The 24886-nt window shown below is 41.8% G+C and overlaps 1 protein-coding gene across 3 annotated transcripts in view; it reads right to left on the bottom strand.

The window, feature by feature from the left end:
* Reln (reelin) overlaps positions 1-24886 on the bottom strand; it is a 426015-nt gene that overhangs the window by 364306 nt on the left and 36823 nt on the right. For all 3 annotated transcript variants that reach the window (XM_075956443.1, XM_075956444.1, XM_075956442.1), the window contains exon 2: positions 937-1047. In XM_075956443.1, the coding sequence (XP_075812558.1) occupies positions 937-1047 (111 nt within the window). The remainder of the gene's footprint in view (positions 1-936; positions 1048-24886) is intronic.

Below are 24886 nucleotides of genomic sequence, written 5' to 3' on the forward strand. Positions count from 1 at the left end.
CATTCCCTGTTGAGGATGTTAGAAAACGGTAATTATCATTTGATGCTGGTGGGAATAGAAACACATGACGCCATTTGAGAAGTCAGCATGGAGGTCCCTCAAGAGCCCGGAACAGAGCTGTCCTGTGGTGACTCGGGTCTATCCCAGAATGGTTCTGGGTCAGCACAGCACAGAGAGGTTGGTGCATCCATGGTGATGACCGCACAGCACAGGAAACTGAATCACTCTAGATACCCATCAACAGCTGAATGCAAAAAAAGAGTGTGTATACTCACGACGCAATTTCATGCATCTGGAAAATCAGATCTTGACCTATCTGGAAAAGTAGATGCAACTAAAAAGCATTATGTTTAGTGAAACAAACCAGTTTTTTTTTTATGAAAACAAACCCTAACAGTATGTTTTCTTAAATATACAGAACCTATATTTAAAATTATATGTTTATTTATATGCCATAAAACTAGAAAGTAGATCATGAGGTGTGAATAAAACACCTTAGGGGAGGTTGGAAATAGACAACGATAAAATATACATGGTAAGAAATCGGACGGGAGAACCACATGGGGAGAAGAGACCTACACAAGGGACAACAGGAAGGGAGGGGATGAGTGAGAATAAAGGACAATAAATGCACATGAAGAAGCCATGAATGCTCAAAAGAAGAAGAAAGGAAGAAGGAAGCAAGGCATGAGGGAGCGGAGTGGGGAGAGAAAATTCAGAAAAGGGAAATTGTCTGCCAAGACCATGCCAGGCTGAGTACAATGGTTCAACACAGCACCTGATCTCAAGCACACACATACACATACAATTTTACATTATTTTCCCTTTAGTAACAAAAGCTGAACACTTTCAAAACTGATATTCCCCAAACAACAAAGACGACGTAGCTGTCTAAAATCTTGACAGTTGCTGGCTCCTTCGAACAGGATGGCTTACCGAATCCGAAGGCGCTGGCGCCTCCAACGCTCTGAGAAGACTGGCCACTCGTAGAGGTATACAGTCCCGTCACCAACAAGCCGTCGAAGAAGGTGCTTGTAGAAATGGTAACTGAAACACAGGAGGGGGAAAAGACTTCAATTAGTATAGTGAGAGAGAACAGGTAACTCTGCAGTGTCAGGGGTAGTCATTGGCAAATGAGCCGGTTACTTTGGCTCTATCTGTTGTGTCCTGTATGTATGTATGCATGCATGCAGGCGCGTGCTCACACACACACGACACGACACACACACACACACACGAAACTGCAGAGGAAACAAAAGCCTCAGAACTTCAGTGTTTATAATTTGTAATTGCTGGTCCTAGCTTTTGCATGTTTCCTAGCTACATTTAAAAAAAAAATCTGAAAATAATGTACCATCAGATAGATTCCCCCCTCCACACACACACACACCATCTCCAGTCCCACTCCTGAAGGCTATCAAATCATGGCTGGAGTTCTGGCATTATGACAAAACACTGTAAAAACATTATTCCACACTGTGGGAAACAATCTATTGTTGGCTGAATGGAGAGCAGGGAAATGCACCGTGGTGCTTGTCATGGGGTCCCTGAAGTTTCTCAGCGGAGCACACTGATCTGCAAGAGCTTGTCTGCTACTCTTGTGAACGAGAAAGGGACCACTGTGCGCTTTGTGCTTCAGAGCAAAGTCTACACGACAAGTCCACACGGTTGCACGGCCGCAGAGCTGAATGTTCCTCTGAAGAAGGCTACAGTAAATCAGTCTGTATGGTAAAATCTTTGGGTTAGGCTTCTCAAAACTATAACCTTGTCCCCACCCTAAAAAACAAATCATGACCTCCTTCTTGCCTAGCCTTGATAAGATAAAGACATGGCATTTGGGGGAAGCAGGAGAGGAAGGTAATGGCGTTATTTTGGTAGTGCACAGATCAAGGCTGTCTTCCCACTGGATGGTAATAAGGAGAATGGTCAGTCACATTAACTCTGATGAGATGGTCTAAATGAAACTCCAGGACGTCCAGTGAGTAGAAATAAATGGTCTGAAACATTCCTATCATACCGCATCAAACAAGACGCGCGTATAATAAAACAGCCTCGCATCGGGCCATCTCCCAAATGGCACTGGGTATTCGAATACATTGCCTCTCCAACTGCTGATAAAAAAAAAATAATAATAGTACGTTTCAGTGCCGGAATATAAATCAGTTATCTGGGCTCTGAGCTCGCCAATCTACATGCATCTCGTTTAACTGTCAAAGCATGTGTGGGAGGGAAGTACCATTATTACCCCGGCATAAAAAATGAGCAATCTATGGAGCCGCACCCAGGGCTATCGCCTAAATGTCCGATTCCTCATCTACTCTTACTTCTATCGCTAGGACAGGATATAACATGGGGAAAGCAAGAGTACATCTGCCTTTCAACTCCAAGTTACAGCCCATCACTTTGGGGTAGGCGAGGCAGGAACTCCAGTAATCACATCACACCCCCAGTCGGGAGACAAGAGGGAAAAATGCATCCCTGTCCCCTGACTGTCTGCGCCTCTATCCAGCTAGCTTTCTTCATTCTTGCACAATTCAGGGCACCATACACGGTGGACCTGGTCTACTGACTGTCAAGACAACCCTAGAGACATGTCCACAGGCCAGCCTGACCTAAATTGTTCTTCGGTTGAGATTTTCTCCCCAAGTGATTCTAGATCAAGTTATTTATTTGTTTCTTTGGTTTCTCTCCTGTTGTTTTGTTTCTGTTCTCTTCAGATCCCAAAGTGGCATGCTGGCCAGTATTTTACAGCTTTTTTACTGGGCTGTTCACATGCACGAAGGAAAAATAAAGCAAAAACCCCAGCAATCAGTGGCATTGTTATCAAAAGAGCAAAAGGCTACGGAGGGGATGGCTCCTGGGCAGAGGCAGGTAAGGGATGAGGTCCGGGTATCAGGTCCTCTCCTGCTACCGGATGCCTGTGTTGGGCTTAGGAGACCCAGTTATCTCTCTGTGTCTGAATTTCCCCGTCTGCAGAATAATATCCTAACCCCAGGGTCCTGGAGTCTGTTTTGCTCAGTCCAAAGCCTGTGGTTGATTCTGCTGAAGCTGATTTCCTGTACATCAATAAGTTCAGTACGAGGAGAGAAAGAGAGAGACAGAGAGAGACATGGGTTGGAGACTGAACCAGGCCCTCCAGCGTGTTAGCCATGAACACTTAAAAACCATGTCATCCCCAGCCTTCTGTTTGTGTTCCGTCGCAGAACCTCATACGGTTCCCAGACTGTCCTTGAATTTCTGCTGCTCCCTCAAATCCACAGAGCTGAGATTACAGACTCGGCTGCCTTGACTAAGATTAATTATTTTTCAATTGCTTCTGTGTCCCCTGGCTTTATGAAGTTTGGGGGGGAAACAGCTTCCTCATTCCACATCACTGCAATCAGTAGAGAGGCAGTAATTAAGTTCCAATGTATCACGTCCTGGCTGCTGTGATGTCTTCTGTACTCTATACGGCAGCTCCAGTTCCTTTCTCTAACATACTGATACCATGAGCTTGTCTGGTATTGGAGGCAAATCTGAATCTGAGCTTCAACTCTCTCCACACTGGGACTGGAGTGGATGTCTTCTATTCCTTGTTTAGAAAGGAAAGACACTATCTATGTAGCACACTGGAAACAATAGAAGTCACCATGTCTACTATGGATCTACACGTTCTAAACACCACACTGTGCATGCAGTAAAACCGTTCACAAGCTGGGGCCCTTTCCTTTCCCTTTTCCAAGCCCTGAACATAACCTTGCTCTTTCTCACTAAGAACAAAACCCTGCACAGAGCTCCTGGGCATCTACAATTCTAGAAGCCTCTGACCATCCAGTTCCTGGATAGCCCGCATCAATTCCTGTGACCTGCAAGGACCCCCAGCTCCCCTCCTCCCACGACTCCATCTCCGAACATTCCCACTGAGTCAGAGCTGTGAGCATCTGAACGCAAGGTGAGCAGCATCTCCAGTTTATGTCTGCCCTCCCTCCATAAATCTTCCATTATCCACTCAGTGAAACAAACGTGAAAACATTCCCGGAGGAAGGCTGAGTACAAGAACATAGGTGAGGGTTCTTTCCTGTCCTCAAACACTCAGCACTAGTCCCAAATGGAGGTGCCCACCCCAAAACAAAAGCCCCTCCCATTGATGATAAGCAACGGATCCGATGCATTGGCGGCGTTACAAATTACACAGTCCTTTGCAGCCCGAGAGGTCTGCCTGCATCTCTGAACTTCCTGGAAAGTTTGGGATTCACTTGGTCCTATTTTCTTGGCGGAGATGTGGATACCTGAGTGAATGTGTGCTGTTTCCATGGCTAAGGCCTTGTCAAGGACAGGCGAGGCTTAGAGAGATGGCAAAGCCTTCCTTCAGGAACCAAGTGCCAGTGTCCACAGTGTTTGCAGAAAATGTCCATCACAGCTTTCTCCCTCAGTATATTTACAACCTGAAGTCTGTCCCCTTACAGGCTGCTCCTACTTAGGTTAGCTAAGCCTGATCTCTTTGATTCACCATGAACCCTTGTCTATCTGTGTGTGATTACCCCACCTCCATGTTCAGCTGGAGGCAGTAACATAGCTTCCCTCTTCAACTGCATACACCCTGAGCTTCCAGGGTGCTGTGGCCACTCCATCCAAGAGCCCAGTTCACCCAGTTACTTTTTTCTTCATCCCCACACCAACCCAATCAGGTCCAAGGCCCTGTCCATACTGGGATCTGGCAAACACCCATTATGTGGCCCTTCTAGGTATCTTTAAATTTGAGAAATCATTTCTGAACACCAAGCAAATGAAATGGAGTTATTGAGAAACACGAGGCCCTGTCCCTTGATTTAAATACCACCATAAGCTGACTACTGCCAAAGTTCTAGCCCCACGTCAGGCCTCTTCTTCAGCTCTAGACACACGGCAAGGCCTGCTTGGCATCCCCACTTGGATATCCAAGAGGTATCGTGAGACCTTGCCCTCCGTGTAACCAACGCTCAATGAATAACCACACCGGCCTCTGGTTATCCAGACCTAAAACATCTCAGCCCCCTTTGGAATCAAACTCCTCCCAAACCTCTCACACAGCCCTCCAACCAATCCTGCCTGTTCTGCTTGAAACTATATTCCAAGTCTGGCCACATGTCTTGCTGCTTTGGGTGAGCGCTGTCTTTCCCACGAACGGTCTCACCATTTCCGTGACCTGGCCTTCTCAGCTCTACTCTCTCCTCTGCAGACTATCTTCAGCACAATTCAGTAAAGAATTCTCTTACAACACACGTCTGACAGGCCACTGTTCTTAGAGTCTTCCCTGACTTTGGAGGAAGGCAGCCTTTGCATTAGTGACCTACACAGCACTACTGTCTGATTGTCTTGAATTTCCTCTGCATTTCCATCTTTGTTGTCCCACTCCATCCTGGCAACTCTAGCTTCCTGGCTCAGAAGTCCTGGCACTAGCCACCCAATCACCTTAGGATCTTTCCTTCCAGAACCTGAAGGGCCAATTCCCTCACCTGCTTCAAGTGTCAACTCAAATGCCCCCCCGCCCCCCCCCCCCAGTGAATGAAGCCTGCCTTGAATGTAGTTTCTGCAATGGCAGACAACCCTGCCCATCTTCCCCCCCCCCATTCCTAGAATCCCTTAGTTGAGTCAACATTTCTTCTCTTTTTTTCTGTCATTATTACCGTGTAACAAAGTATATTGATGTATCTACTCGTAGTACTTTAATTACATTGATTGTAAGTCTTGTTCTGTAGAACAATGTAACCATCAAATCACTTCCGATGTTTTGTTTTGTAAAACATCTTGAGCATCTAGATAAAATCATGACATTTTTATATGCTCGATAAATACTTAGTGAATGAATAGTGACTAACTCATTCGCAGAAAATAAAGTGGGGTTGTCTTCCCTTCAGGTTGTTCCCCGGGAACTGTGCTATAAATTCTACACTCCAGGATTCAGGTCAGCTGAATCCCATTTGGAAAATACACATGGGGAGAGAGAGAGAGAGAGAGAGAGAGAGAGAGAGAGAGAGAGAGAGAGAGAGAGAGAGAGAGAGACAGAAGAGAGAGGCTCTTTAAATATGTGAAATGTTTTTCCCGAATCCAAGATAGAGCAAAGCAGAGAGAAGTTAACCAAAAGTCCAGCCAAAAACATTTGCAAAATTAAAAAAAAAAATAAGCAGGTAGACTTACATGTATGTAAGTTCTCTTGTGCAAAATGTTTGAGTGACCATCTAAAAGAAAATATTCCCTTGTTTGAAACGAATTGATTATAATCTTCACTGTTTGCTAGACCGGGGGATTTAAAGCATTTGTAGAGAGAAAAAAAAAATGCATTTTTGCAAAAACAAAAAAACAAAAACAGAACAAACAAAAATGCTACCCTGTTGACAGTGTGTAACAAGCCTTTATTTCCTTCTCTTTAAGCAGATGAGATGCAGAGGCCACATGTGAATTTCGAATCTCTCTTATTTGTTTGTTTATTTTTAAGAAAGGGAAATGTTGCCCCAACTCTCGTGAAATTTCAGACCTCTCTTTCTGACGAGTATGTCACCCCACGCCACGGCAGTGGTTACACTAGGAACCATTACTAAAAAAATTAATGGGTCTGATTTCTGTGATGAAGATCCGAAACTCTGGGGCCACGTGATCCACAGCCCTGGACCCAGCAGTGAGCACCACGTGATTCACAGCCATGGACTCAGCCATAAGCACCACAGGCATCCAGGAGTTGAAGAAAATGCTGGAGGCATGCATGCATCGCCACAGAATCAGCTTCAACAAATGCCCGCCGGGGACTTAAAGCTTGGCTGAAGCATTGCCACTTAAAGAAGAACCAGACTGTGGACACTGGTTAGCGGGCAGACACGGGTTAATACTGAAAAAAAACAAGACTGGAGCTGCACCCATAGCTGATGTGGTGCAGTTAGACTTCTGCTGTGTTCTTGGGAAAGGAGAGCTCCTGCAGCAGCCTGTGATCACGAGGGCCGAATTGGCCCGCACAGGAGCTGAAGGAACTAGCTAGCGGTGTGGGATGTGCCTATGCTATGGTTTGAAGCCATACAGGAAGGTTCATTAAATGCTAGCATTCTTTAAAAAACAAAGCAAAACAAAAACAGCAGCAACAAAACCCCACTACGTCCAGCTTAGATTTCCTATTCTCATGCAGGAAATTTCAAGAGACCTGCAACCCACATGCCGTCATGGACGGGAGACTACAGAGGCCACACAGGCTGTAAGCGAACCTCTGGAACGCTGCACCAAGACCTGGAGCACTGAACTGTAGAGAGCACCCTTCGCCTGCCCCGCTTTCTTTTCTCACGAGAATGTTTCCACTTGTCTCTGCATGAGACTGTTAGTTAATTTGCCAAGATGTCCTAAAAAGAAGACACAGAAATCAAGTACTGGACACAGTCATCTTCGCCGCCGCTTAGCATTCCAACACCTCCATCCTTTCAAGGGGCAGCTTTTACCAAGGCTCCTCCTCGCTCTCTGGTCCCTGCATCCCTTGCCATCGGGCTGCACCATCAGCCTGTAAGCATTGATTCTTGCTTTCATGCGTGTTCTCACTTAACTGCTGCTCTCTTTTAATTTTCTGGGACGAACCCCTCAAGACCTATTTTCATTTCTTTAGTCTTAGTTCACTATTTACAGCCGCACCTGCCAGTAACTAAACAAGGGAAATAATCTTGAGAGCCTAAAAGGGACTCCCGATAAGTGACCAGAAATATGGAATATTGATATGACTCATGATAGAAGAAAATGAAGCTAGCATTGTGAATGAAACTTATTTCAATCTCCATGAGTTACCACAAAAACGTACAGCAGTCATAAGTCCCATAATACTCGACCCACTGAAGAAGATGGTTAATAAAAGGCAGAGATAACTATTTATTGTTTTAAAATAAACAAGCCATACATGAATCACTGTGAGTGTATGTGGGCACGTGTGTGCTGTGTAGATACAGATAATCCATTTTCAGAAAGCAAAAGATACCAAATACCACTAACCACTAGAGAAATTTTGCTAGTTTTCTGATACTGGTTCAGAATGTTATCATCCCAAATTACATAATTTAAAATGTTCCGTAAGTATTATTTCTTTAAAACCATGGATGAAACATCTTTGTATAAGAAGAAGTTATAATTAAGAGATACAGCTGGGCGGTAGTGGCGCACGCCTTTAATCCCAGCAGTCGGGAGGCAGAGGCAAGTGGATCTCTGTGAGTTCGAGGCCAATCTGGTCTATAAGAGCTAGTTCCAGGACAGGCTCCAAAGCTACAGAGAAACCCTGTCCCGAAAAACCAAAGAGAGAGAGAGAGAGAGAGAGAGAGAGAGAGAGAGAGAGAGAGAGAGAGAGAGAGAGAGAGAGAGAGGAACAACTTAGGGCACATTAAGATAAGAAAAATTCTACTGCAACTTAATATCTGGATTACAGTTACAATGAACAGTTGTCATGCTATACAAATCTAATGGATACCTAACTAAACACACTAAAGGACAGGATGCTACCCACTGTCCATTTCAGACATCAAGGCTGATAGAAAGCATGGATAGCAATCCATGCTCTAAGCACCTATCTGCTTAATCTATTTTCCACAGGTGCTGCTTGCAACCTTACAGATTTTCGTGTTAAAAAAAAAATAGGAAATTGTTTCCTAGGAAATGTTTATCTCTTTGTAGCCATTTTTTGTATTTTTCATAAAATTGAGGTGTTGTGAAAAGAACTAGGTGACTTCAGTATAAATAAACTAACAATATTATGGGTTTTAGATAGAACCAGGCACCTTCAGTATAAAGAAACTAGCAATATTATGGATTTAGATTGAACTAGGCACCTTCAGCATTAAGAAACTAACAATACTGTGGATTTTAGATAGAACTAGGAACCTTCAGTACAAAGAAACTAGCAATATTATGAATTTTTAGATAGAACTAAGTACCTTCAGTATAAAGAAACTAGCAATATTATGGATTTTTTAGATAGAATTCTGAACCTTCCAGTATTTTTAGGGTTGAAATAACGAGTGTGATGTCATCCATAATCAGAAAGCAAAGGTGATTAGATGACATTGCCCTTTGTTCCACGCCTTGAGTCTCCTCTTATCCAGAATTAGAACCCTACATTTGAACTGCGGTTTCAAAGACCTGCAGGTGACCGCCATAACCAGCACCATCAGGGAAAACCCTCTATCTCAGGGGAATTATCCCAGATCCAATCTCACTAGAATGTCTGCACTTCCTGTCTGTAATATGATTGACAGGCGCTCTCATGCAGCCTGGCTTTCCTGTGACCTTTGTTCAAATCTCACTCATTCTTCAGGTGTGAGCTCAGAAGCCATCTACTTCGGGAAATCTGTCCGACTTCCTGGGGAAACTCTCTCTGCCTCCTGGGAGCCCCAAGATCCCAGAAACTGAAATTCAGATGAACCGTGCTACCCAGAGATCAGGCCAAAGCAGAGCTTTGACACGGTTTTGTTGGATTTATAAAGAGACATGTCACAACATAGTGTACATTGGCAGAACAAAGCAAAATAATGTAGCCAGAGTAATTGAAATAAATAGGACTTCTTTAGGAAAAGGAGTACTTTCATATGGATATATGAAATATGAACGTTTAAAATGCTTTTCATGAAAACATAATTCCGTAATTAATCACAATATTCAAAAATACCTGAGAAAATTTCAGTAGAAGTTAACATTAAACCTGACAATATTTCCTATGCTCACAAGTACCTTGTATGTGAATACAGGTGCATATTTTATGTATATGCCACACTAATCTTGTAATAATTTTGTCTCTAAGGTATCGTATACCATTTTCTTCAATCTAAAGTTTTCGTGCCATTTCTTCGGATTAAAAAATAAGACAGGATCAAAGGCCTGAGGGGGTCATACACAACTCACCCACATCTGTGCTGCACGGCCGATGAGCTTAGCGCCAGGGGACCGTGAATACGGACGCTGGGCTGTGGCAGCAACATGAAAACATGAGGTCGCGGCACAAAGTGGTCCTCATCAGTGGTTCAGAGAGCAGCTCTGCCTCACAGGGTCGAATACAGACCCAGGTATTCTCAATTATAGCTTCTACCAAATATTCCCAATAAGAACCCAGTACTACTCCTGCAGAAATGCAGTGGAAGTCCTTAAGAACACACATTTAGACATGACGAGCTGTCTGCATGTCATCATCCCAAAGCTTCTGGGCCACAAATGCTCTGCAGTCCATTAAACACGGATCGCCGCAGGCACATTCCCTTCCACACCATACAAGAGGCCTTGAATGTGGGCGTCAAAGAGGCATGCAATATTTGGGCTGATATTTTTGTTTTTTTTTTTTCAAAATGACAAACATCACATGGTGGCGAATTGCGAAAACATTAAATTAATATTTAAATATTAGTGGTGAGGCACCCTTCACTAAGAGCTCTCATCTCTTAATTTTATTTATTTCAAAGCCAGAAAACACCAGCAGAATGCAATAGTGTCGATATTAAAAATATCACTGCAGTATTTTGCCTTATAAACAGATCCTTGTTTGCCTTCTGAATACAGAGCAGATTAGATAGCCTGGGGAACAAGCGTATTTCTCTGAAAATGAAACACACTGAGTTTGTTGCTGCCAAATATTGTCAACGCCGTGTGTTCGATTACTGATTCTTCTTTAAAGTGACCCCAGGCCTGGGTATCAGGGCATCCATTTGAAAGCGCTCTAAGAACCCGACCCTCGAACCACTTCCCATAATTCCATGGTTCACGAGGCTTCCCTCATGGTTTCAAACACTGTCAGCCATTTCAATAACATTTCCAACCGCATGGCAGAACATAGTAATATGTCATTAAATTATATAAATTAAAATACCACTAAATATGTAAAATGACTGGAGTTAAGTTCACTGAGGGAAGCTGTGAATTCACAGTAGTGATCTGAACACAGGGTCTTAAGTAAAGAACAGGGGGCCTGGAGAGGTGGCTCAGAGGTTAAGAGCACTGGCTGCTCCTCCAGAGGTCCTGAGTTCAATTCCAAGCACCCACATGGTGGCTCACAACCATCTGTAGTGAGATCTGGTGCCCTCTTCTGGTGTGTGGTAGTACGTGCAGACAGAGCACAAGTATACATAAAACAAAAATTAAATAATGAACCAAGAGGAAATGATCTCTGGTTAGCGTGTGTGAAGAATGGAATGAGATGCCTCCTGTCTTACTAATTCCAACACCAAAACAAAACGGAAATGGTGGAGAGCAGCTGTCTGACTAGAGCAACCTCCTGTCTATCCCTCTTTGACGAAGCACTGATAAGCGTAACATACCCATGGTTTTCCTCCTTCTAACACACTAACATAGACCATCTCTGAAGCAGGCTTGTATTCACATTTAACAGTTCCTTCCTTCATAATAACAACCGTTAAATGATATCTGTAGATCTGTATGCCAAATGCTATTCTAAACTTTTAATCAATGTGCCTTAGAGATAAGAACTATTTTACCATTTCACCGATGAGAAAGCTAACACGGAGTGGGAGGGTGGGTGAGTTGAGTAAAAAGCTTTACCTGGCACGTAAGACGTGTCTTTCAGAAGTGGAAGCCATGCTTCCCATCTTTGACGAATTAAACACAGCAGCCCCCGTTTCCCACGTGACTAAGAGGGACGCTGGATTTAGCTTCCTCGAAAGGCGGTAGACAGTGTAGCTCCCAAGCCCTAGGGCTCGGCACAGGAGAGTGTGCCCAAGAGGATGCCCAGAAGGCTGCTCTTTGGAATGCACTTCACCTCATACCTGCTAAAGCCAATTATTAATATGCCCATTTGCCATTACTGTTATTACTCCTGTTTTTCATTTCGGATAGATCCGTACAGTTCCTCGGGGAACAGAGGAAGGCGCAGGAATGGCCTCCGGGGAGCAGTAAGAGCAGCCTGATGAAGGGACCCCACCGAGGGCCAAACCAATACAGTCAAAGAGCCCCGGGTCAGTGCGCTCCCGAACGGGAAAGGAACAACGCTTTGGCAAGAGCCCTACACCTTTGTCTCCACCAGAAAGGAGGCGAGCTGGCCACGAGCCAGGATTTGTGGCAGGTGACAAGACCTGTCGTCTGCAACACTCAAGGATATATTAAATGCGTTCTAGGTCATGGGACGTGCCCTGTACAGGCTGGAGAGGGAAGCCAGGATCTCTGGGAGGCCAACTGCGATGCATCTACTACAGATCGGGATTCAGATGAACCATGTGTGCTCTGGGTATCTCATCTTCCAACACCACCAATAAGAAAATATTTCCCCTCCTTTAAATCATTCTTCAGAGCTGAAAAAGAGTGCAGTCAAATGTGTCTAGAAATCCTCCTACCAACCCCACCACACACACACACACATACAATTTCTCAAAATATTAACTTAAGTTTGGGATAAAATGCATTACCCCAATGAGATTCCATCTGCAGACAGGGAGACGCACATCAAAATAAAGGACCTGCCCTGAGGACCCAAACAATATTTTTGAAATCTACAGATAATGCAGTCTATCCAAAATTCTAATTCCTTAATCACAAGATTTGAGATCACTAAATCTCAAATATAAAGAAGGAATATGTCTTTTACTTGCACCTAAAGCAGAGCAGAGATAATTTTATGGTCGACATTTATATTTGGCTTTTACAATTCTGGTTTTTTTTTTAACTTTAAAAATTTTTGAAGTTTTAAATAAAAATTATCGCATTATTTAGTTTCTAGAAACAAAAATTCGCTTGCTGTATAAATGACAGTTCTAACTATAATTTTGAAAAAATTGTAGCCAAGAATCACTGACATTTGTGAAATATCTCTGACCTTATTTTTCATAGTGCTTTTATATGAGGCTGGTTGATGCTCATACATGAAAATTTCATATTGTTGGCCCTGCACTCAATAAATTATTAAAGCCGTGTGAATAGGAGTGTGGTGTTCAGGTTTTCAGCATTTTTTTTATCCTTTTGTTCTTGCTTTTTTTAAAGTAAAGAACTCCTTGTCTATAATTCATCATGATTTAGTAAAATTTACGCAAAAATTCGCCTTAAAAGAACACATTTCGGGAGATTACTGCCCCCGATCTCCCAACAGAAGTTCCAGGAATGAATGTGTTTTGACTCATTGATGTCAATCAAGCTTTTCTAGGCTGAGAAAAATAAGCAAAAATAAATCTAGCAATCTCCTAAGCTATGTGCTGGTAAGTGTATATTGGTTGTCTAAACAGAAAGGAGGCACATGGGTAATATTATTTCCAAGTCAGATATATTTCCACGATCAGATGTATAAGGTCTGGCAATAGTCAAGTAGAGATAATTATTCTATTTTACTCTGTTTTCTTAAGCAGTGTTCTGTTAACACGCAGCATCTCTTCTATCCCTCCAAACGTGGTTTTGAACAAAGACAACTGAAGAGGATTTGAACTCATGCTGCAACTCACAAAGTCATTCCTGTTAGTGCAGCACACTCGAAACACACACTGGCTTTGGATTCTAGCTCTACGTGTGTGGTTGTTCACACCGTGGATCATATCTAAACAACTGTGTATGTGAAGTGACTTGGTCGGTCTTACCGTTATGGCAGAAAAGGGCCAAACGCTATTAGGACCCAGTGACTGACATAATTCATAGTGAATGCACTTCAAACGGATGTAGTGATAAAATATTACAAAGTTTTATCAAAGGTTTTTCTATAATATTCTTTCATGGTATATTTTAATGTACGTTCAGCTAATTATAAGCTAAAGACCAAAGAAGACATTAAATATTTACTGAGTAAATAACACATATGCCATACAGAGAATTCAGAATGGTAACTGATCTGTTGTATAAGCCGGTTTTAAAAGCATCCAACTTTATGATCAGATTGTTTGTATTGCTCAACTTGTTCTTTCATTGAACAAATACCTATAAAGCACCAATCCTGGCAGGGTACAACGGCGAGTCACCTGCACAGTTACAAAAGGTACATCTGAGTCTCGTTCTCATCCCCTTTAGTAGATTCCCTACTCCATGTTTCAAAACTCACCAACACCGAGATTAGCAGAATAATGTCAAGAAAATGATAAAAAAGAGAATGCTTCAATATTAGTACATGGCTAGTTGCACTCTTAATATACTACAAATAAATGCTTTTCAAAAAATTAAATTGAAAATCATTTACACGACACATTGATAGGCAGCCTGGGGGTTATTTAGTAATTTTCGGAAAAAAGTAATAGATGCACAGATAATTCACGAAACATTAAGCTGCAATTACATATAATACGGGTACAATGGAAAATGCTGCACTTTGAATTTTATAACATGGCGCTTCATCTGATGAGACTTAAAAAATCTCTTTTTAAAAAAATAAAAAACAAATCCTTTGCTACTAAGTACAAATTTGCATCTTCAATACAGCCATGATCTATTTTTTTCAAGGATAAGAGTAAAGAAAAATTCAAAGTGTGAATAATCAGGAAATGTCTTTGGTTCAGGAGTCCAGGAAGGCAGAAAGCGATCAGTTATCAAAGATTGGCTAAACCAAAGATCTCTGCCAAGGACTGAAAGGTCGCTTCTCAGAAGGGGGCTAGGTCGGGTTCTGTGCAGGGTTTCTAAGTAAATCTTAACTGAGCCTTCACATATATTTGGTTTTAACTTTTAATTTTTTCTTCAAAAACTTGACCCAAATTTTAAGTTAAAGACAGCATAGAAAAGCAGGGTTGAATGAAAGGCAAGCTAATGTGGAAATAACATTTTTACAAACATATATCGATTATAGCTATTTGTATACATAAAGTCTCTAGACATATTTTTAAATATCAGTCAAACTATAAGATGTACTTATTCTATATTTGCCTACCTCACAAATGAAAACATTTTTGTAGCCAAACAGTGAGAATTGGTAGAAACATTCGCCAACTAAAATCTCCCAAACAAAAATTTACTTTCATAACTCAAACTTCCCAATACTTGAGGGGTATTTTAAATCACAATCTTTATCTCCCGCCCCTCCAGGAGTCTGTATAATTGGAAGAAGACCAAGGAATCTGCATGGTTCAGCAATGTCCACCCAGATAAGCGTCAGGCAGGGGATCTCAGGGTAGAGCAGCTACAGTGAGTTGAAGGGCTGCAATGACAGCTCCCGGGAAACAGAGTCTCTAATGCCAACTATCCACACAACTGGAAGTCATAACAGGACTCAACTGAAATTTGCTCCAGTAAAATGCTACTTTGCTTTATATTATACTGCAATTACCTTCTAGCATAAGCAACACAAAAAAACACTTAATAAGATGACCTGTTCTTAGGAGACCCCACATAATGCCAGAGAATATTCTCTGACTGGTGAGGATTGAACAAATTCAGAATGAGGGAGAGAAGCCAGGATTGCAAATGATTTGGGGTGAACACCCCAGACAATTTCAGAGCCCTGTGGTGGCATCCTCGGTAAAGGGGATAACTGTATGTGGTTTTTGATTTACACATTTTATATAATAGAGTTGAGTAAATTTCTTGATAGAAGTAAACACAGGAGTTGAATGGCTGGGGCTTATATTAACCCCAACCCACAATAGATTCCCACTGTTTGCAGTAGCTATCCTCCAGAGTTGTTGTGAATGATGGTTATTAGTCTTTGAAGAAGTGTATCTCTATGAGGACATTTCCAAAGTAAATGAGTTCATAAGAACTCTGACCTAACCAAGGAATTAGACCCTTCACGGATTTACCATTGGAGGGTGGTAAAAAGCATCAGAGCACAGATCACTGGCAGGGGTAGGGCTCCTCGTCCTGACCCCTTCTATATTCCTTCCTTCTTCATGTGACGGATATCACGAAATGAACCGTTCTTCTCAACCACGTGTCCCCATCATGACAGACTCAACCTTCTGACACCGTGAAGTAGAGCCAATGTTTGTTCCCTCACTTTCTGGAGAGTTCTGCTGTGACAATCTAAGACTCTGACACCTAGGGTTAGTTTCTGGTGAGCTTCAGGTGTTATTTTCATTCGTCAGTACGTAACTTTCGTTTATACCGGTGTCAGTTTAAAGACACACAGTTTAACCCATAGTGATTCACTGTCACTGAACTACAGCACCACAGTCTAGGCCTGAACATAGCTGTGTAGCAACCGTGTGTTCTTTACAACGTACATCACAGCCTTTGACACAGTATCTGAGGGCCAGTTGTATATGATAAATCACACACACACGCACACACAAAACAACTCATAAAAATGTGAAAATTTGTCAATGAAAGCTTTGAAAAGGACAACCATTCCCCTGAGGGCTGAAACAAAACAAGTGTTCGATCTCACGGCTCTTCTGCCATTTACACAGCTCTGTAGGGATAGACTTGGAAGCAAGGTAAAAGGAGACCACCTCAGAAGCAGAAGTGAGAGACAGAAGGAAAGACAGTCAACAACGAACATCACAGCAGGCAGAAGAAATGACATCTTGGGAACAAGCGTTGGGAAAGGTGTAAAACACAATCATCCCACTCAAGACGTCTGGGGCATACACACCCATCCTCCCTGCTCAAGGCAGCTCCAAGAAGAAGCTAATTCAAGCTTGCAGCACACAAGAGCAGGAGAGTGGCCTTCCAGGAAAGCCCTCTGGCAGGGAGGCAGATGCTGGCAGTGAAAAGCCGGTAGGAAAGACTGGTGGGGCCTGGGCAGCGGCACACTGGTAATGTGGACCAGCTGCCTTTCTGGGCACAGGGCTCTGGTCTGCGGTATTTATAAACACCACCACTCCTACTGTGGCCCATTTCAAGCTTCCAACTGTCACCCCTCTGGACTTACCCTCGGAAGAAACACAACAGCTCCCTTATCTCCCCCTGGAGTACTTCTCCTCACTACACAGAAAGCAGAATATGAATTGTAGAAAATAAAAAAAAAGTAGCAACCGATGAGTTATTCGCATGCATTACCTTTGTTTTTTAATATCATTTAATATGAATTTTTCATACTTTAAATTTTAATACTCACTTTTAAACAACTGGCTTGCAAAAGTCCTGAAACTTTAATGAGGCCTTCATGAGCAGGCTAAGCATGGGAAGGCTCTGATGTACCTAAAACACACTCCTTCCGTGTTGTGTCCCAACCTCACAGTCTAGCCTACCTCTGAGACGAACAGAATTCCCCACAAGCTGAGTTTGCCTGGAGCTGACTAAAAGCAGGCCCTCCTCCTCGCAACAGGAGGTGTGCCTAAATTCAGCTTCCCAGAGCCTAAGGGCATTTATTCCTCTTCAGATGGGGCTGCCCAGGATCCCTGATTTCTGACAAGCAGGCCCCAGGAGACATATTGTTTCCCTCCTGACTGATCCCTTCTGTGGGTTTTCTTCCCTACTTGCTCTGTAGAGAGACAGAACTGCAGGAGAGACGATGGCCCCTGGAAGGGAACTAAGACTCTAAAGCGAAGGTTACCCGCCCACTTTCTCTATGGGGATGATGATGGACCCTAAAAGCCCATGTAGTTTCTTGTTCTCTAAGTGTTTCTAATGCTGCCTGTTAGTTCGGCCATGCCTGACATTGAGGAATTTGTCTGAAATCCCCTAGGATAGCTGACTACCACACCTGACCTACCTTGCACAACACCTCCAAATATCAGCAGTAGCTAAAATATAAATCGTTGTCTTATATTAAAATCCCATGCTTATCCTTTGTATCTTTTCCTCTGTGGTTCCTTATGTACTTTATACATAGTGTGTTCTCTGCCTCATCTTTCCATCGGCAGGTTACCTGGATTTGTCCCCTACTTACTCATATTCGGTAAGAATCTTATTTCTTCCAGCCACATTATTTCTTGTTTTTATTGGCTCTACTTTATCTTTTATCCTTTGCCAGAAATCCATTATTCTTGAATCTTAAGGTGTAGCCAAAAACCTAAATCCCAGTTTTCAATATTTATCTCTGTCTCCAGATGATCACGTCCTATATCCCATCACTCCTCTTCCAAACCCATCTTCCAAAGACCATCCAGATCCACAACCTCACCAGTGAAGCACCTGCTGATGATGGGAAAAGTGCCTGGAGCCACGGTGCTTCAAGCCTCCTGAAGCTAGACTATGTTGTGGCCAAAACTTGACAGATAAACAGCATCCCCTCCTGTTGCTAGGCAACAGCACCGATGGGTAGCCGGTGCTCCTATTATTCCACTCAGTGGTGGGGGCAGCACAAATATTGTGGCTCAGGATTCAGGATAACCAACAGAAGCAAAAAAAAAAAAAAAAAAAAAGGACACTCCAGTGGTTTAGGAATCTCAATCAAAATGTATATTCTTCCAGGTGGCAATGAAAAAAATATGTTCACCTTACTTGCTCCTGGAAAGGACAACAACCTCTGAAGAAGCAGCTACGTTGGGAAGGACCCTACATGGAACCGAATTTTTATGTATATATTTATTTGAGTTTTTAACATATGCAGTTTGTAGCTGAAGCGTAGAGCTGTAGATCTCTTTGATCACAGTGGCTTTATACATTAAAAGTCATCTATATGCTACTCTTCTGGCATTAAAATGTGGTCGGTAAACTTCTGAAATAAGCCCAAGAATTTTCTCTGCATCTTACTTAGTTGTGGTAAAGCGTGCTCTGGTTTCCTGATTTTTTTTTTTTTGCACTTTTGGTTGGTCTAACTGTACACACACAATTTACCTCCAGATCACCCCTTTCTCTCTTCACTTCTATCCACTCTCCAAGTCACTTTGATATAGTTTCTAGCTCAAACAAGTTCACAGTACAACTCTTACTGAATTCATGAAGTGTAGCTTTCAAATCCAGTGTCGCATCCTGGCGTGTCTTACTGGCTCTTGGGTGCCGCTCTAACTCCACTTCCTTTATCCTATCTAAGAGCTGCAGCTTTTGCCTTCTCCTACAAAATGAGAAATGCCTTCTCATCCTTTTTGGACAACCCCTCTACAATCTGCTATTTATTTAAGGCTTTGTCTTAGGCTTTCGGTACTTGCTGTTTTAAAAATTAGTGTACATTAATTGTACAAAACAATAGGTTTATTATGATATTTTCTTACATGTATACAATAAATACATGTACTTCTTTACCGTTGCTATCTGGCAATTCCAACACCTTGAATTAACTACACATAAATTGATCCGTAATGTTCCTCTTCTAAAGTTCTATTTGACTGCACTAATATCCCAAAGACATCCATACACACTTTGGAGGTTCCTTATTGTTAGGATTCAGGCATCTGTACTGACCTGTCCTTGAGGTCCTGACAGGATACGTCCTCAGCGGTAGCCTCTATCTTCTATACAAGTTCACTATATTACCTTTGCCCACCTCCCAACTCTTCCTTTCTCTCTCCCTTTCTGCTTTACTGACTTTTTCTCTTTCTGCCTTTCTCTCCTCTTCTGCTGCTCCTGTCCCCAGAGGCCAGCTTCTCCTCACTTTCCCCTTTTTTCCATTCACTTTTCCCCAATGTAAAAACCTCTCCACCTGAGCTCCATCTCACGGCGTCTTCCTCTTGCGCGGCGCTTTTTTAAATTGCTTGTATAACGTGGTGCTGGGGTTTTTTCTTTTTAATTTTATTTTGTATTGTTTTCCTCCTTGTTTATCCCACAAGTATTTTGTGTGTTTTATAACTTCCAGTTTTGTGTTTTTATGGGATCCCCTAATATGTCCCCTATAGGATCCCCTAATAAGCAATGTGCCTCTACCTCTATACCTGTTTCTCATGCCTTTTCTTGGGCTCTTATCCTTCTGTTGTTTGTTTTATCCTTCTCTGATGTGCTTGCTTTTGTTTTATCTTCTTATATTTTATTTTATCAGTATTCCTTAGAAGCCCGTTTGTTTTGAGAGACAGAACGGGAGTGGATCTGGACAGGAGGGGAAGTGGAGAAGAACTGGGAGGAGTAGAAGCAGGAGAACCATAATCAGTATATAGTATATGAAAAAAAAACTATTTCAAAAAAGAAAAAGAATGTGTGGCAAAAGTAAGCACTCAATAAATAATCAATCAATTAGAAGTCAGCAAACATGATCTTTCATCTCTTCTCTGAGTAACTTTACCCAGAAGGTCAATTTATTTTTAATGTAAGAGAGATCATAAATACACCTATCAGTCATATATACCCTATGAACATGCTCCATTAGTCCAGCAAGTGTTTGAGTGAATTTTTAATCACATGCTTTTAGGTGAGGTTTATACCCTCCAGTCTGTATGCCCCACCACTTCCACTATCTACCCCAGCCATTTACATTGGTATTGCTGGCATTTGGTTCTGAGGACCCGAAGGTCATATATCTCCAAGGTCATTTTCAACTATAAGACCATTCATAGCTTTACTTCATGGGAAACAGTTAGTCATAATAAATAACCAGTAAAAAATGGATTTAGTAGACATTAAAATGTAGAGCAAAGAATATAAACAGCCAGTACTCTACGCTACAGGGAATAAATACACTGTCCAACTTGTTTCCCAAAGAGGAAAGAATCACTTCATGCTCATAACAGCTGGAGATCATAGTCCTAACATAGTAATTAAAACAGATATGTGAAAACGCTCTGTTCCTAATGGGCTCAGAACTGTAGGTTACATGAAACACAGGACAGTCCACCAGTGCTCCAGCAACCAGGCACAGGATGGAGGCACACGGAGACATTTGGCAAGGAGCTATAACTCTCCCACTCATTCAATGGATCCTTGGTCCTGTGAATGAATTCTTTGTTTCCATATTAAAATTCACCACTTTCAAACAAAAGCGCTTAAGGGAGAAAAAGTAATGCCTAAAGTTCTTAAAACTCCATATAGCTTATTTCTCTCATATTTTCAAAATTTTAACACATCTTCAAAGCCTAAAAGTTAACCCTAATATAAATTTTTCCCCATGAACTGAAAGCTAATTGCAAATGTTTGGCATATAACATTTCAATTCTATGTGTAATCCTCCTTAAATTTCACATTTTTGTTTCTCAGAAAGTGAAAACTCTTCAAAAACTAGTCTAGTTTTATTCTATATAAAGAAAATAAACGTATGGATGCCTACTCAGAATTGAACAATATGGATGTGTTGTTTCACCTACTTAAATACCATCTTCCAACATACTCATTTTTAGATGCAATAAAAGTAGTTTGAGACTCTTCAAGAAGTGTTTGCATCAGATCTCAGAAAGCTGTGAAGATAGTCACTTGGAACCTGTTTGTGAAGAAGCATGTCAGGACTCTAATATCATCTTATTCTTCTGGAGCAGAGCTGAGGAAATGGAACCCATCCTTGTCAACCACGAATGCTTAGAAAAGGTAAATGTGAAGGGAAAGCTTACAGCTACCCACATTTTCTCTGAGCTAAAATGACATCTTCAAGAAGTTTTATCTTCCAAAGAAAATATTGAATAACTTTATGGCTCTATATTAATTTCTATATGAAACAGAAAAATAAATTAGCATGCCCAATAAACAGGAAGAACCTTACTAATAAATGAAGAAAAGCCAGTAGGTAACCTCATAGAAGTTGAAGCCCTCTCTCTCTCCCTCTCTCAACCACGAAGCTCGTGCACAGGGATACACACAGTCAGGGACACTAGGGGATGACAACTGTTTAGGATAATTTGTCGATTTGCATCAAAATTTTTAAAATATTCATGTTTTGTGATCTAGTAATTGCACTTCAGATATGTATCCTAAAGAAGAAGCCCAGCCAGAGATTTATGCCCAATACTATAACCTTCATACTATTTATAAAAATGAGAAAGTAGAAAACTTTAAATGTTGACTGTACATGTAAGATTGTGTCCACCAGCAGATGATAGTGATTAAGACCCTTTGGGCAAGAATCAATACTATGCTCGTGTTTATCAAAAATTCAATATTCTAATGAAAGGACTCAAAATTTTATAGAAAATACATAATTGCAGATATCTATGTACCATAAGAGCAATGATGATTTGATTGCGTCTGCATCTAAACATATAAGAAGTTTTATTATTTTTCTATGGGAAGGTGTAATTGAAGAAGCAGTAATTTATATTTTTGAAAATCTATTCAGTCATGATTGGTAAACACAATTTGTCTCATCATATTATATTTTAAAAATAAATTCTGAAGAGAAACCAAAAAAAAAATAGATGTTGACTGTCTGGTGAAAATGTACAGGGTCACTGAGGTTGTCACTGAAAAGTGCTTTTGAGGAATGTATATACTAACATGAGCAACATCTATCAATAATACTACATGAGAAGAGCAAGAAGCAAACTCTTCATAGCAACAGAACCCAAAACTTTAAAATGTGTATTTATTGTTACACAGATGTGTTCAGTTTGTAATCATTCAATAGACAGTACATTTATATCATTTTCATGTATATGGGCTACATAAATTAAACATTTGAAGGTCAATTTTGTAGAAACCCACTCAAAAGAAAAGAAACATGAAAAAGCATGAACTTAATTTTCCCAGTGTTGCCTTATAAATTACTAAAGCAGAGGAGAGACTTTCTAGAAGGCAAGAATGTTTCAAGAGCCAGCTGCACTCTCTATTGTCTGTCATCTAGAATGCCATGCTCTGAGACCCAGCTGCACTCTCTGTTGGCTTTGTCATCTAGAATGCCATGCGCTGAGACCTAGCTGCACTCTCTGTTGGCTTTGTCATCTAGAATGCCATGCGCTGAGACCTAGCTGCACTCTCTGTTGGCTTTGTCATCTAGAATGCCATGCGCTGAGACCTAGCTGCACTCTCTGTTGGCTTTGTCATCTAGAATGCCATGTGCTGAGACCTAGCTGCACTCTCTGTTGGCTTTGTCATCTAGAATGCCATGCGCTGAGACCTAGCTGCACTCTCTGTTGGCTTTGTCATCTAGAATGCCATGCGCTGAGACCTAGCTGCACTCTCTGTTGGCTTTGTCATCTAGAATGCCATGCTCTGAGACCCAGCTGTTCTCTCTATTGGCTTTGTCATCTAGAATGTCATGCTCTGAGACCCAGCTGCACTCTCTATTGGCTTTGTCATCTAGAATGCCATACGCTGAGACCTAGCTGCACTCTCTATTGGCTTTGTCATCTAGACTATCATGCATCAAGACCTAGCTGCACTCTCTATTGGCTTTGTCATCTAGAATGCCATGCATCAAGACCTAGCTGTACTCTCTGTTGGCTTTGTCATCTAGACTATCATGCATCAAGACCTAGCTACACTCTCTATTGGCTTTGTCATCTAGACTATCATGCATCAAGACCTAGTTACACTCTCTATTGACTTTGTCATCTAGAATGCCATGCATCCAGGCCCCACTGCTCTCTATTGGCTTTGTCATCGAGAATTCTCTGCTTCAAGATCCAGCCGCTCTCTATTGACTGTCATCTATAATGCCAAGAACTTTTTGAATTTTACTCCCCACTTACGTGAAGTTGGGGACACAATGATTTAGTAATTAGAAAAAATTTAAAAAAAAATGTTGACTGTTTCAGATTATCTTCTGGTGTATATTTTATGTTCAATCTGATATCAAGCTTTAAAATTACCATGGGACAGGACTTCAATTCTTACTTACAGTGAGGCTGTTAGAAACCATCAATGAAAGCACAAATTTGAGATTAGAGTGCTTCTGTGTCAACTCTCTGAGCCCTGATTCTTAGTATTTATTCACCAGCTCTAATTTCCACACTTCTGTCCTGATGTGAACCCCTAATCTCTCACCCCTTATAGACAGCATTCTACCGAGCTTGAGGGTTAGTCTAGACACCTACTAAGAAATGAACTCTGATGTCTGAGGAGATAACCAAGTCTTGCCCTTTGGTAACCAAACTGTTAATGAAAAAAATCACTTCCAGACTCAGTAAAGTTTATCTTCCAATCATTAGACGGAGTCATTGATGAATGGATCAGAAATCGGATCTGAAACCGCAAGTTTCTAGTTGGTTTTGTTACTGAAGTCAGTGTCTAAAATCTTAGTTGGGGGCACCTTTTGTTCATGAACTCCACCTGTTATCTAACACAGGAAGAATACTCCGGATTCAATCTAAGTACAGAGACTGCATTGTTAAGAGAACAATAATGTTCTTATTTCAAAATGCCAAGGAGGAACTGAGTTGGCTTCTACTCAATAAGCATTATTGGGCTAATTTTTCCTTTGTGGATGACTCCGCTCTCTTGGCCACTTTTCTTAATATCCCAGCCTGATACCATCAGGCCCAAAGTACACTGATGGAATTTCTTTAAAGATATATCATTCCCTCAGAAGAGACAACTGTTACCTTAGAAGAGCTTTCATGTCACTAAAGAAAAGAGAAGGGAAGGGAAGGGAAGAAAAGAAAGGAAAATATACTGATTTCTTTTGGCTAAAAATTCTAGCCCGCCCTCCTTTCCTCTAAATGGTAGTGAAAACATTGGCTGGTAATGGTGGCGCCTTTAATCCCAGTACTCCAGAGGCAGAGGCAGGCAGAGCTCTGTGAGTTCGAGGCCAGCCTGGTCTACAGAGAGTTTCAGGACAGTCAAAGCTACACAGAGAAACCCTGTCTTGAAAAACCAAAACAGGAAAAAGAGGAAGGTAGTATGGTGGTTTGAATAAGAATCCCCACCCCGCATGGCTAGTCATCAGGAAGTGGAACTATTTGAAAGGATGAGAGAGATTAGGAAGTGTGCCCTTGCTGGAGGAAGTGTGTCACTGAGGGTAGAGTCTCCCTTCCTGCTGCCTTCGGATCAAGATGCAGCTCTCAGCTGTTACTCCAGTGTCTGCCTGCCTGCTGTCTTGTTCCCTACCCTACTCACCCATGATGATAATGGAGTAAGCTTTTTCGTTTCTTTTTTTTTTTTTTTTTTGATTTTTCGAGACAGGGTTTCTCCGTAGCTTTTGGTTCCTGTCCTGGAACTAGCTCTTGTAGACCAGGCTGGCCTCGAACTCACAGAGATCTGCCTGCCTCTGCCTCCCGAGTGCGCCACCACCGCCCGGCTTAAATGCTTTTTTGTACAAGAGTTGCCTCTGTCAGGGTTCTCC

Source organism: Microtus pennsylvanicus, chromosome 22, assembly GCF_037038515.1.
Source record: "Microtus pennsylvanicus isolate mMicPen1 chromosome 22, mMicPen1.hap1, whole genome shotgun sequence".
NCBI classification, from domain to species: Eukaryota; Metazoa; Chordata; class Mammalia; order Rodentia; family Cricetidae; genus Microtus; species Microtus pennsylvanicus.